This window comes from Urocampus carinirostris, chromosome 1, assembly GCF_059441175.1.
Source record: "Urocampus carinirostris isolate Australia breed hairy pipefish chromosome 1, RoL_Ucar_1.0, whole genome shotgun sequence".
In the NCBI taxonomy this organism is placed as follows: Eukaryota; Metazoa; Chordata; class Actinopteri; order Syngnathiformes; family Syngnathidae; genus Urocampus; species Urocampus carinirostris.
In genome coordinates, this window is record NC_142349.1 from 58522200 (window position 1) to 58537238 (window position 15039).

Here is a 15039-nt window from a genome sequence, read left to right on the forward strand (position 1 = left end):
TCTTTGAATATGGTCAACATTCCCAATGTGCATATAATATACAATATGCTTAAGAATCTGCCAATTGAGTTAGGATAAACATTTATTTTCCTATTTATTTTCTAAGTATTTCTACTCCCTTGAAAATTGTTAACATTGTAGTGTTTGACTGGTTCATGTTAATTTTGTTTTGTATTGATGCAACGTTGAAGAAAAAAACAATTTAAAAAAAGTAAGACATTTTCTTAAAAACTGTCTCAGGGCGCCCTCTGCCTTGGTACTACAACTGTACAACTTCATAACGAGATCCTATGCAATCATGTATTGATTTAACGTGCTTACTGGCACATAATTCGCGGCACACGTTGAATCAAAAAGTTATTAGTTGTCAACGCTATTAATAATCGATTTTATCGATTCGTTGTTGAAGCCCCAAATAGAATTAGTAAGAAAACAATTAAGTTAGTAATAAATATAACAACAATTCAGCAAATAAGTAATAAAGCACATTTTCTACAAAAAAACTAAGGATTAATAAGAGAATAAACCAATCGGTAAAAATGTTCTGCACTTTAACATTTCATATTAAAGGGGGCGGGCTTCGAACCCTTATCGGATCGGAGGGGCTGCAAATGGCAACTCAAAAAGCCAGGATGCCTTTGGGATGTTGGCTACATTTCAACCACATTTAAAAAACGTTTCATCTTACATCATGAAATTTGGCATTACAACATTCTTTTGATTTTCGTGGTTAATCTGGAACCATATATTCTATACATTTATATCTTATAGCAAAAGAAAACTAATCAATTTACTGGTGCATATTCCTTCATCTGGGATATTTTGATGCCTCAAAACACTCTGGGACTTGTAGTACAGAGACAAATCATCCATTCACACTAGTTTATTTGCTAGAAAAATGTTGGTCGAAATTTTAATTTTATTATTTGCCTCTTTGGCAAAAATGCCGGTTGTATCCATCCATATAGAATGTAAGTCTATGCTTCTGGAAAGCCACGAACGAGCACACCTTGTAAACAGACGGAGCAATGTAGTGATTTTTTTTATTTTAATACAGAAACTGGTTCGAATATGGTCAAATCGGAAAAATGCTTAACATGTTACTAAATTGTTGCTAAAATATTTTCCTGGAAAGTCTTGAACTTACTCACAATCGTAATCAATTTAAATACTTTTTCACATTATTTTACATTAAGAAAAAGACAATGAAAATTTAAAATGAGCATAATTTGAACCAGCAATACATTTTGAAAATATTTTGCTTATGTGTATGATTTTAGAAAAAAAGTTAGTTTTTTTTTAAACTGAGTAAAAACACAGTTACAATGAACGATAGCTAAAATCAGCAAAATGTGATGTTGCTTTATTCATTTCAAAATATTGAATAGTAAAATAAAACCAATTTCAACTCAAGATAAACTAAGAAAAAATATTTTGCACATGATCAGTACAAAATTTAAAAAAGTAAAAGAATAATATGGTTAAAATAAAAAAAGCTAAAAATAAACAAAAATGTTTTTTGTCTTTATTTTCATTTTATTCAATTTAAAAAAATATTTATGTACAATAACTTCAAAAAGGTAATTGAATAGAAAATGTTAATCATTTATATAATTAAAAAATGCGATACATAAAAAAACATTAAAAAAGTAAAATAATGTGTTTTTCACTTGGTGTTTTTAAATTCACTAGAAAAAAAAAGTTTAAATTACAGTATTGGAAAATGAGGGGAAAAAAACATTCACTAAAAAACATTCTAGCTTAAGAGGACATTTTTACATTGCATCGGATAGCATCGTGATTCATGCACAAACCCGCATCTATTTGGACATTTTAGTCCAAAATTTGAAAAAAAATAAAAAAAATACAGGTAGCTAAAAAAAGATTCCGGTTCTTGAATTTGAATTGCTGTAGACCTGGTAGAAACATATTGGCCTGGAGAGGGACAGGTGCCACCAGTACTTGCCCAAGACACACCACAGGTAATGGTGCCGCTAAGACCTTGGTGTTTAAGGGATCCAACCAATAAAAATAATATTAATTAAAGAAAGCTTGACGAGAGTGACCCCGCAAATTTGCAATTCTCTAATGGTGGAAAAAAGTTTCCATTCATTTTTGATGACGAGCAAAAAAACAGTAAAATATCCGAGCAATAATAAAAAGAAGTCATTTTCCTTACCTGTGTGTCCGTCATTAAAATGTGCAGTTATGATCTGATCCTTGGTACCGCCCCGCATCTCCTTGTACCAGGTGACCTGCACAACCTTCTCCCCCACTTGGGGTTGGTAGCGGCACGGCAGTCGGGTGGCGCTCTCGGCCAGCGAGCGCTGAGTCGTTATGGCCCGGAGGGGCTCGATGAAGACGCCCCGAGTGCACGCCGCTGTAGGACAAATTTTCATCAGCGCTTGCCCATATGACGATAAATATTCAGTTTTTGTCACCTTTTTCAGGGCCAAATTCCAGCACTTAAGGACTTTCAAAGTCAAATTTCCAATTTCCTCAAATAAGTAATAAGTTATTATTATATTGTTAAAAACAATAATAATGACTGATTAATTGCGGTGAGCATTTTTATTAATCCTACCAACACCAACATGGCTGCAAGCCAGGGTAAATCAATTCTTCTTTAACTTTACAGTGAGGCAAACAAGTATTTAGTCAATAATCAATTGTGCAAGTTCTCCTAACTTGAAAAGATAAGAGGCCATTGAATGTCATTATTGGTAAACCTCAACCGTGTGAGACAGAATGTGGGGAAAAAAAAAGATAATCACATTGTTTGATTTTTAAAGAATTAATTTCCAAATTAAAGTGGAAAATAAGTATTTGGTCACCTACAAACAAGTAAGATTTTTGGCTATCAAAGAGGTCTTCTAACTTCTAATGAGGTCTACCTGTACCGCACCTGTTTTAACTTATTATCTACAGTATATAAAAGACCCTGGTCCACAACCCTAGTCAATCTCCTCCATGGCAAAGACCAACGCAGCTTCTGCAGTCTCCAAGGCAAACAGTCGGGCATTGAAGTAGTTTGGCAATGCCATGGAAGGCGTCTTTCGAACGGCTTCGAGGAAAATATGTCCACTGTCCGGCATCTTAGGGAGCGGTGTGCCATTATCACTGTGTAAAGTGGTAATTGGGGGTGGTGCTGACCTTGACCAGGGACGTTGTAAAGCAGTGGGCAGAATGCTCTGAAGACCTCAATTCCACAAACATGTCTTTCCCTCGGGAAGCAGAGCCTGGGGACTCTGAGATGGGCTCTCATATCTCTGGGGTTTAAGTCACTGAGGTGGTTAAAAAGCTCCTCAGTGGTTAGGCCCCAGGGGTGGATGAGATGCGCCTGGAGTTCATTAATGGACAATGTTGGAGTGTCATAGTTGACACGCCTCTGCAACATTGCGTGGACATCTGGGACAATACCTCTGGACTGGCAGACTGGGATGGTGGTCCCCATTTTCAAGAAGAGGGACCAAAAGAGTGTCCTAACTACAGGGGAATCACATTTCTCAGCCTCCTTGGTAACGTCTATTCGGGGGTACTTGGAAGGAGGGTCTACCAGGAAGTCAAATCTCGGATTCAGTCAGGAGCAGTGTAGTTTTTGGCCCTAGAACATTGGACCAGCTGTACACACTCGAGGGTGCATGGGAGTTTGCCCATCTGGTCTACATGTGTGGACTTTGAGAATGGATTTGAACGTGTTCTTCGTGGGGGGGTGCTCCAGGAGTATAAGGAACTGGAGAGTCTTAACCCAGCTGTGCAGTCCCTGTATGACCGGAGCCAGAGTTTGTTCCGCATTGCCGGCAGTAAGTCGAATTAGTTTCCAGTGGGAGTTGGACTCCGCCAAGGCTGCCTTTTGTTGCTGATTCCATTCATTACTTTTATGGACAGAATTTCTAGGTGCAGCCTTTGCGGGGAAGCGGTCCGATTTGGAATCCTCAGCATTGGATCTCATTTCACAGATGATGTGCTGTTTGCTTCTTCTAGCCTTAACCTTCTGCTCTCACTGGAGCGGTTCGCAACCGATTGTGAAGAGGCCGGGATGAAGATCAGCAATTCCAAATACAAGACCATGGTTCTCAGCCTGAAAAGGTTGGCATGCTCTTTCTACGTCGGTAATATAATTCTGCCCCAAGTGGGGAAGTTTAAGTATCAGGGTCTTGTCCTCAAGCGAGGGTAGGAGGGAACGGAAGATCGGCTGTCGGACCCTGTACCGATCAGTCGTGGTGAAGAAGCAGCAAAGCCAAAAAAGAAAGCTATTGATCTACCGGTCCATTTACGGTTTTACCCTCACCCATGGTCATGAACAAAAGAACAAGATCCAGGATACAGGCAGTTAAAATTAGTTTCCTCCCCATAGATAAGGTAAGGAGTTTGGTCGTTTGGGAGGGACTTAATGTTAGCTCTGGCATCTGATAAGGATGCCTCTGGGGCGTCTCCATTGGGAGGTGTTCCAGGCATGTCCCAACGGCAGGAGAGACCATGTCTCCAAACTGGCCTGGGAACGCCTTCGGATCATGTCGCATAAACGGGATGAGGTGGCTGGGGATAGGGAGGTCTAAGCTTCCATACTAAGGCTGATGCCCCACGCGACCCTCCTCAGATAAGCAGAAGATAATGGAGGAATAGATGGATGTTGCAATGTACCAAGGGTGCAAAAGTGGAACTGCAAAACGGCAAGGGAATACTGTATCTACAAATCCATTTTATAGTTTCACTTTACTTGAAATGTATTGTCCATTGTACTTCTCAATTTCCCGTTAAGATACACACATGATTAGATAATGATTTATGGTGAAGCAGGAAGTGGTTTACTGCTCAATAGAGATTTGCATACAATTAATTCAGCATTTAATGATCAGAAATTTTTTATCCCAAAAAGGTAGCAGCCGCTTGAAGAACTACTTTGTATGTATTAGATTGTTGCACTGATTTGTTGTTTAACACAACGTAGTTGATAAATCAAATTATTTTTCTTTTGTTTGTTGATTTTACTGTTCCGATGCATTGATAATGATGCGTTCGGACGCCCACGTTACTTTCAGCGGAGTCCGCATCAGCAGGCGTGGAGGAAAAAACCAACACAGCAGAACAGAATGCAGCCGTGTGGCATTCTTAGACTTCTTGCACAACTCGGCTCAGCATGTGCATTACCTCCTCCAAGGCAAACCGTGTTAAATCAACCAAATTGATTTTACAAAAATCGGGATTTTGCAGATACCTTTGGATTATATAAACCCAATACTAATCAGAAAGTCGGTAATACCATTGATCCGAATTATAATCATTTGGGGTTTGGACATTGTTAATAGTCCCTTTATGGTCTATGCACTATTTGAAGAGTAATCATTTTCTTAATCAGTCAGTCAGTCAGTCATTAATATGGTTGCTTTTATTGTCAAAATAAAACTAAGAAAAGTGTTTTTTATGCACGTACTAAAAAAAACCCATCAAATTACAGATGTTAAAAAATTTTTTAAGAGGGGACACCAACATGGTGTTCGGGAGCACCAGGTAGCCCCCAAGGAACCGCTGAGTAGCCCATGGACTGGTTCTGAAAATAGCTCACCAGTGATGGGTTACTGAGATTTTCTAAGAATTGTGATTTCTAACTGGCAGGATGTTTTAGTGGTTAACTGAGTCGATTTAAACTCTACTTATAATAAGTATAACATGGTAATAACATAGGAATAACATACTAATCACAGTTATTTTAGAAATGCATATCAAACTGGTAGCCCTTTTGCACTATACAGTGGAACCTCGGTTTTCGAACGCCTCTCAGTTCGAACAAATCGGAGTCTGACCAAAAACTTCGAGAAATTCTTGCTTTGCTGTTCGGTCAAAAAAATCAGAGTTTGAATGCCAGTAATGCATGAGTGCGTACGCTAGGGTGCGATGCTAAGCGGCGTACGGGTGTAGATCCCTCTTTTCTTGACCAACTGTTATCGCGTGCGGACGTGCTTGGTTTTGCTTTCGCTTTTAATATAGGTGTAGTGTTTTAGCCCCTAATTATGCCTCCAAAGAAAGTCAGTGCAAGCAGCAAAGTTGCTACAGGTAAAAAAAAGAAAAGTAGTGCGTACAACTATTGCATTTAAGAAAGAAATAATAGAAAAATATGAAGGAGGTGCGCGAGTGTCTGATCTTGCTAGGGAATACCCTACTGTCCACCTGCGCTTTCTGCTGACCACCACTTACTTACTTACTTATTGCTCCAGCGAAGGTCGGGGGGTCCCGTCCCTGTGCGTTGAGCCGACCAGATGAACCAGGTTTTTCCAATGCTGGCGGTCTTGTGCCAGCTGTTCTGCATCCTCTACGGCAACTCCGTGTTGTTGGAGGTCGCCCGCAACGACGTCGAGCCATCGAGTGCGGGGTTTCCCTCGTGGTCGTCTCCAGCCTGCGGCCTTTGGGTCAAACTGGAGAATGGCTCGTGTCGGATGGTCTGGTGGTAGACGAAGGACATGGCCAAACCAGCGGGTACGGCGTTGTGCGACCAAGGAAGATGCTTGGGGCTGGCACGTGCGGGCTCTGAGCTCTTTATTGGAGACTCGCTGGGGCCACCTGATGTTCTCGATGGTTCTGAGAGCCCTGCTATCAAAACCATCGATTCTTGTGGCCAGGGTGTCGTTCAGGGGCCATGTTTCTGAGCCATAAAGCAGGATAGGGAGTACGGCGAGGTTGTAAATGCGGAGCTTCGTCTTGCGTGCGATGGTCTGGTGCCGCCAGAGTGGTTTCCAGAGAGACTGCAGAGCAGATGCTGCCAGGGCTCTTCTGCGGAGAATCTCTGGTTTTAGGTCCCCATTGTCTGTCACCATGGACCCCAGATATACAAAGCTCTTGACAGGCTCTACGATGTCGCTACCAATTTGGATGGGAGGTGGATCTGGTCCATCACCGACATACATGAACTTGGTTTTCGTCCAACTCACTTGCAGGCCAAGCCGCGCTGCCTCTTCGCTGTAAATGCCCAGAGCGTCTCTCAGCTGGCTGTAGGAAGTGCTGAGAATGATGGTGTCGTCAGCATACTCCAGGTCAGTCAGGTGGTAGTTGCCGAAAGACACTCCGGGGATGCGCTCACTAACCCTGAACATCAGATGGTCGATGATGCAATTAAAAAGGTCGGGAGCAGCCACACAGCCTTGGCGAACGCCGCTGGAGATAGCAAACCAGTCGGAGTCAATGCCGTTGATACGGACACAGCTCTCTGTGTTGCTGTAGAGCAGCTTGAACAGGGCTATGATCTTGGGTGGTGCTCTGAGAGCTTGGAGGATGTTCCACAGTGAAGAGTGGCAGACGGTGTCAAAGGCGGCCTTCAGATCAATGAATCCGATATATAGATGGCGATCTTTACGGAATTCACGGGTCTTTTCTATCAGCAAACGGACGGCAGAGATGTGGTCCGTTGTGGAGCGGTTGGGCATAAAGCCAGCCTGCTGGGGACGGCGGCAGCTTCTGATTGCTGGAAGGGCACGGCTGAGCAAGATCCTGGTAAAGACCTTGCCCGGGATGGAGAGTAAGGTTATGCCTCTGTGGTTTCCACAGACAAGCCTGTCGCCCTTGCATTTCCAGAAGGGCAAGATGACTCCTCTGGTCCAGTCGGTGGGCAGCTGCTCCGATTCCCACACCTGGTTGAATAGGCGGGTTAGCCACTCCACCATGCCATCACCGCCGGCCTTGAGCATCTCGCCGGTAATGGCACAGATGCCGGGGGCTTTCTTGGTGTTCAGCTTCTTCAGAGCAGCTCTCACTTCCTCGGGTGTTACGGGGTCTGTGCAGCAGGTGTCGTTAGGAGGTGCTGTGCTCGCAGCCCGTAGGAGGGTGGGATCAGCCGGGATGGTGCTGTGCTGCAAGAGGAGGCTAAAGTGCTCCTTCCAGCGCTCGAGGCAGTTGGCTTCTGTCATGATGAGGTTGCCGTCTGAGTCCTTTACCAGGGCTGTCTTTATGTGTGGGCCGCTACGGGCTTGGCGTAGTAGACTGAATACGCGGCTCATGTTGTTGTTGTTGGCCGCGGACTCAAGCTGTTGGGCTTCTGCCTGCCAAAACCTCTCCCTATCTTCAGCAATGGCCACATTGCGCAGGCGATTCAGTCTCCGATACTCTGTGAGGTCGCCTCGGAGTCGGGCCTCACGCCGCTGGTCTATGATGTTTAGTGTCCTCTCTGATATCCAGGGCTTTCTCGGGGAGGATCGCGGGCGTCCGAGGACATTGTGAGCAGACTGGAGGACACTTTCCTTGAAGGCCGCCCAGTCTGTCAGCTTGTCAGGAGCCAGGGTATCAAGAGAGCGGCGGATGGAGCAACTGAAGTCTCTGGCGATGTTGGGGTCGCTGAGTCGGGAGGAGTCGGGGCGAGGCAGAGTCTTGTGCTGGTTGGCTCGGAGCTTTAGCTTGAGCTGGGCCACCAGCAGACGATGGTCTGTGTTGCCAAGCTGTGCTCCTCTGAACACCCGGCAGTTGGTTACAAACGACTTCCAGCGTCGTGATATCAGGATGTGGTCCAATCCCTTCCTGGTTCTGCCATCTGGGCTGTACCACGTCCAGTGATGGATGCATTTCCGGGGAAACCAGGTGTCAGCAACACAAAGGTTGTTTTGGTGGCAGAGGAGGAGGAGGCGGTTGCCATTGTCGTTTGTTGTGCTGTCAACGAAGGTGGTGCCGACAGGTGAGCCGGGGGACCGATCAATGCTGGATAGAGTGGCGTTGGCATCAGTGAGGATGATGGTGACGTCGTGTGGTGGGGCTTGGTTGACAGCCTGGTGGAGTTGGTCAAAGAACGCGTCCTTCGCATCCTCATCAGCGACATCGGTGGGGGCGTAGGCGACGATCACTGTCATCTTGCCGTGATGGTGGAGGAATCGAGCAGACAGTAGTCTGTCACTTATTGGTGTCCAGCTGATGAGGGACCTCCGGAGGGCTTTTGGAATGGCAAGAGCCACACCGTAAAGGCCGGTCCGACTCTCGGGGCCACTCCAGATGTAGCAATGGTTGCCAGCTGTTGTTTCACCATTGCCTTGCCATCGTACTTCACAGAGCCCTGCCATGGTGATGTTATAGCGACAGAGCTCTCGGGACAGCAGGGTGGCAGCTCCGGGGCGAAGGAGTGTCTGGACATTCCAGGTGGCGACACGGGTCTTATGACGAAGATCGATCCGTACTCGTTGGTCGGGGGCAGGCTGGGGTCCGTTACCGTGTTGGTCAGTCCGGCTTCTTTCTCTGGTCAGTTTCGTAACAAAGTGTGTTTCTCCTGGGTGAGTTGTTAGCCCTCCGCAGGATAGTCGGTTGGTGGGGCTGCCACCTCACAGCGTACCGACACGCTGGGGTCTTTGTTTGTCTGGAACCTACCCCGGAGACCGGCCCGCCATGGGTGACCCTACCAGGAGCAAGCTCCCGACGGTATCGCTCTCCAGGGTCACTGGAACACGCAAGCCCCCTCGCCGCATCAAGGCCAGACCCATCCGAGGGGGGCTGACCACCACAAAGGTAAGAAATCCTAATCATGATTCTTTTCTTTATCCTTTTTTTTTTAATTTTTACACGTTCATGTTAGCGTAATCTTTCGTACGGAAGATTACGATAACGCGAACGTACGATTAGCCTGGGTTAGCTTTATGATTCGAGGTAAACATTCAGGGTGTTGAAACTGAGCCCAAAATTCAGGGTGTTGGAACAGAGCCCCCTTTCCAATGAACCGCTCACCACTTGTTGTGGAGACCCGGGTGCTAAATGACTTGTAAACAACCTGATTTTTTTATTTTTACACATTCATGTTAGCGTAATCTTTCGTACCGAAGATTACGATAACGCGGACGTACGGTTAGCCTGGGTTAGCTTTATATTTCCGTTAAAAATTCAAGGTAAACATTCAGGGAGTTTGAACGGATTTAAACGATTTACATTATTTTTAATGGGAAAAATGATTTCGGTGATCGAACAAATCTTTTTTCGGGCAGGGTTGTGGAACGGATTATGGTCGAGAACCGAGGTTCCACTGTAATAACAAATAATAAAAATGAGTGAAATTAAATGGAAGGAGTACTTATACTATTTCTCTTTTTTTTCAACCAATTACAAGTTTAATGACATTTGTTGACTATATTTTTCATCACTTAAAGTCATATTTATTTCATTGCTTGGTTTCGGTTTTCAACTTTAGTCAACTTTCAAAACTCTTACAAAAGATTAAGTAGAGCAAAAAAGTAGTTAAATTAAAACTTGAAAAAACAGCAAATACAAAAAGACAAATATATAATTACAAAAAAAGTAAAATTAAGGTTGGAAAATAAGTTTGAACACAAAATGTGCATCTTCTCTACAAACATCCCAAAAAAACTACAAAATTATGAATCTTAAAATATATTTCAAGTTCTTTCATGTAGGTATTGATTTAAATACTGGCTCGTGTACAAATGAAAAAAAGAACACATTTTTCAATCAAATGTATGGATTCAAACAAAATAATTGACAAAAAAAAACCACATGCACACAATATTTTATTAATGGTTTGGCATTTAATATTATTTTGATAAAACCCACTACGAGGTCAAGACATGTTTATTTTTATAGTCCTTAATCACAAGAAGTCTCAAAGAGCTGCACAGACCACAGATTATTGCAAACCATAGACTATAATTACACCAACCCCTGATCTAAAACCTACATGAGGGCAAGGAAACACACGAAAACATTTTATTTTTATTGTTTGTTAATGCAACATCCACTGCAACCTGGTAATCCTTTTATTTTATTTTACGTTTTATCTATTGTATATTATACTTTGATGATTATTTGACATTTTTTTTAATTTTATTGTTTGTTACTCCAACATCCATTTTGGCCTGGTCATTCTGGGAAGGGGATTACCTCATGTGCGGTCCCTTCTCAAGGCTCTGATCAAATAATTCCGGTTGATAAAGAACAGATGTGTCAAACTTATGGCCCACCAACTAATTTTATGTGGCCCGTGAGAAAATTCTGAGAGAATCACAAGAGTAAAATGAGTCAATGACCGGCAATTTTAAATATGCCTTCTGGATATCGCCAAATCCAGGCTGACTATCATCAATCAAACAGAGAACATTGAGGAAATTTATCCCAACATTATTTTACCTAAAATTTAAGTCACTGAAGTGCTATTTAAGGCAATGAAAAAAAAAAAAAAAAGAAATAACACGGGAGTCATTGGAGGCGGTCTGATTTCTTAAAATTTTGGAAATAAAACAAAATAAAAATATTATAAGCCCTAAAAACAAATGGCATTTTTTTCTACCCCCCAAAACACAACAATTACAAGCTGTAAGAAATACTTTTGTTGGAAAAAAACATTTGAACATATTTTCTGTCATTTGATATGGGTGTTCATTTAAATATCGTCTTGCGTGCAAATAGATAAAAAATAGGTCAACTATTTGTCAATAAAAATGTTATGAAATGTTCTGCATTTAACAAAACCCTTTAAGCTGATGTAATTTTTTTGTTACTGATTAGCATAAAGGGCTACAAGTTTAATATGCATTTCTATTAAAAAAAAAAAAAGTTTATTACTATGTTATTCCTATGTTACCATTATGTTTTTGCCATGTTGTGATCATTCGCAGTTATGTTTAAGTGGGCTAAAATAGATTAGAAATAAAATTTCCTATTACCCAAAAAAAAATATATATATATCACAGGTCTGTTTTTTTTCCAGAACTCGTCTGCGGGCTACCTAAGTGATCTTACGGGCTACTTGGTGCCCGCGGGCGCCATGTTAGTGACCACTGATTTAAAAAAAGGAAACCCCCTACATTTTTTTTAACTTCTTGAGTTCAAGCAATTATTAACTAGGGATATTTTTATAACTTAGAAATTGATTGAATGTGAATACAAATCTCAGTGGAGTCACTACAAATTTAAACAAAATGAAATACAAAAAAAAAATCTGTATTCCATATTGAATAGCTGTATAAACGCAACAAATAGCATCAACCTCAAGTCAAATTTCATCCTGTTAACCTTTCGGCTATTTTTTAATTCATGGTTTTACGCGTGTCCTTAATATCACAGCAATTATATACATTTGAAAAAAAACACAATTATCGTGTTCGTGACCACAAAAAAAACACCTTTTGTTAGTTAAAGAACAGGAAAAGCCAGTGTGGCGGCAAAACTGTGGTGCGTTCAAGCGAACTTGGGAATGTCTTCACTTTTTATCGTACGTTTCCCACGCGGGGCTTCTGTTCGGCCCCTATCTGTTTTATAATCATTAATCAACGTGATGATCAATCAGTAACTATCGAAGGTTTAAAAGGGAGAGAAAAACAAAGAAAACCGCGTTTCAAAGTACAAATGTTTGTCTAGGAGTCGCGCTTGTGTCCCACGCCACACTGTGTCACTGCAAATGTTTGCATTGGCGCTACAATCAGTCGGCAAGCTAATCAATATATTTCGCATTTATTACACGAGTTCACAAGCACAATAGAAAGAGAAATATAAAACTTAGATTTGAAATACTTTTAAATAAAAAAGCAAGCTGTCAAAAGTCTGAAAGTACGAGAAGACAACATCTAATACTCACCGAAGAGGAAAACAAGCAGCGACGAAAAGTTGACATTTCGTGGAGTTATTTCCATTCCGCTTTCACAATTACAATCACGTTAGATCTTAAAAATCATTTTTTCCCAAACAATTGACACATTTTTGACATACTGTATCAGTTTTATGGACACGCGTTTAAGTGATCATCCACGCCAGTTCGAAAAAAATAGGAAGTCTTACATTTTAGGTTTTTTTGTTACTCGTTTATAATGGCATGTCTTAAAACAGTAACTAGAAAAAAATAGTAAATTAAATAAAATAAATTAAAAAAGAGAATCTTATTGACAAAAATAAAGCCGAAGATAGAGTGCGTGCGTTACCCGCCGCACCTGTTGTAAGTGTGTTGCTGAGGCCGCGCCCACTACAAACCTGAGTCAACGGGGCGTTCGGGTGCCGATGCATAGTAGGATATTTCATATTTCAATGGTGGTGTTTACAGTTTATCGGAATAATGAAAATTAAAGCTTAATTAGGAGCTGTATGAGTCTGTTTGACTCAGGCCTTTTCCCAGGGCTGTCACAATCCTAAACAAGCTAACAAGACTGCGGGAAAAATATATGTACTGTATATCCTACTTATATATAGAAAAATGTATAGATAGATAGATAGATAGATAGATACTTTGTTCATCCCCGAAGGGAAATTCACATTTCCAGCAGCATCCCTGAGCTGAGAACAATCGAGAACAATCGAAAATAACACGGGAGCTGCTGGAGTGGCTGCCATTCGTGACGGCGTATACTACGATTTTATTCCTCTACTCTTATTCTGAAAATATATTGCTGCGGCAGTAGCTCAGGAGGTAGAGCGCTCGATCCCAGTTCGAATCCCGGCTTGTCCGTGTTACATGTCGAAGTGTCCTTGGGTAAGACACTGAACCCCTAATACCCTCAATAAGCAGGTTAGCGTCTTACATGGCTGCAATACCAGACCGCTATTGGGAAATTTGGAGCACATTGTAAAGCGCTTTGGGAAGTCATTGACTTTCATTGACTTGAAAAGCGCTATATAAATGCAGATCATTTCATTTCATTGCTCATGTGCAGTCCCTTCTCAAGGTTTCTGTATTTCCTCATGTTGAGGTTTTTGAGTTTTTCCTTGTCCTCATGTAGGTTTTAGATCAGGGGAGAGTGTAATAATAGTCTGTGATTTGCAATAATCTGTGGTCTGTGCAGCCCTTTGAGACTCCTTGAGATTAGGGGCTATACAAATAAACATAAGTTGACTTCACTAATGCGGAATATTTCATTGCACTAGTCCTCTGATGTTCTGACAAATCAGCACAATTTTTCTGGTCTTGTTATTTGTCAGTAGAGTTATCGGTTAAACAATTGCAGATGGGGGAGGATTTAACATTGTTATGCACCCGAAACAGTCTCTGAACTACCTAAAACGACTCAAACATTTATATATTCCCATAATTTAATGGAAATATTATGCAAATAGTGGCGGAATGGGGAGGAATAAGTAACTTAACTGACACATTTTGTACCCCCCTAAAATGTGTCTGATATGAGTAAAACTACTTGAACATCATTCCATTCATCCATTATCTGCACCGCTTACCCTCAGTAGTGTTGCGGGGGTGCTGGAGCCCATCCCAGCTGTCTTTGGGCAGTGGGCAGGGGACACCCTAAACTGGTTGCCAGCCAGTCGCAGAAACCGACAACTCACTCGCTCATTCACACCTGGGTACAATGCATGTTTTTGGAATGTGGGAGGAAACTAGAGTGCCCAGAGGAAACCCACAAAATCACAGGGAAAACATGCAAACTCTGCACAGGAAGGCTGGTAGCTGGATTTGATCCCATGACTTCAGAAATGTGCCGCAGAGGCGCTAACTTCCATCCACCGTGCCGCCTTGAACATTAATAGGATGCCCTATTTTAATGCTAGCATGGAACGACAGAAGGGGGAGGAATGAGTAACTAAAATATCACATTTAATATTTTGTCGCCCCCGAAACAGTTTTTGGTTTAACTAAAACTATCCTACATTTAAGAGTTGCCGTATTTTCATCAGGATAGCATGGAAACGATGACAGACTTGGGAGGGATGAGTCACTCAACAAGTAACATTTTGTCCTGAATTTCCTTATCAGCAATTCAGTTTTAAATAAAACCCCATCCGAACGTATATACATTTATGTTGAAACAGTGATTTTTTTATTTATTTTTTTTGTACTAATGTATTTTATGCTGCGTTCAACATTACTGGCAGGGCAATAAAACTCTGATCACTGTCTGTAACTAGCCCCCGGGCCAGACTTTGGACATATCTGATATACACGCTTTCAATTGATGAATTTTGAAACTAAGAGGCCAAAAATACTTCTAAAGTGAGTCTGCTTGCAGGGCGAGTTAGATCATAGTTAGCCCGAAAAGCAACAACAACCACTAAAGGTCGGGTTATTCTGGAAAGACGGAGTAGAGGTGGTAATAGGTAGACTCAACTGAGTCATTTACCATCTAT

General features: G+C 41.9%; 1 protein-coding gene across 3 annotated transcripts in view; it reads right to left on the bottom strand.

Annotated features, from left to right (window-relative positions):
• The window catches only part of nectin4b (nectin cell adhesion molecule 4b), a 32520-nt gene extending 19587 nt beyond the window's left edge, over positions 1 to 12933 (bottom strand). The window contains exons 1-2 of one of the 3 annotated variants that reach the window (XM_088346667.1): positions 12548 to 12933; positions 2180 to 2380 (exon numbers count right to left, since the gene is read on the bottom strand). In XM_088346667.1, the coding sequence (XP_088202793.1) occupies positions 2180 to 2380; positions 12548 to 12602 (256 nt within the window). In that variant the 5' untranslated portion in view covers positions 12603 to 12933. The remainder of the gene's footprint in view (positions 1 to 2179; positions 2381 to 12547) is intronic. The other 2 variants (XM_088346686.1, XM_088346677.1) reach the window with 2 other exon arrangements.
• Between the last annotated feature and the right edge of the window lie 2106 nt (positions 12934 to 15039).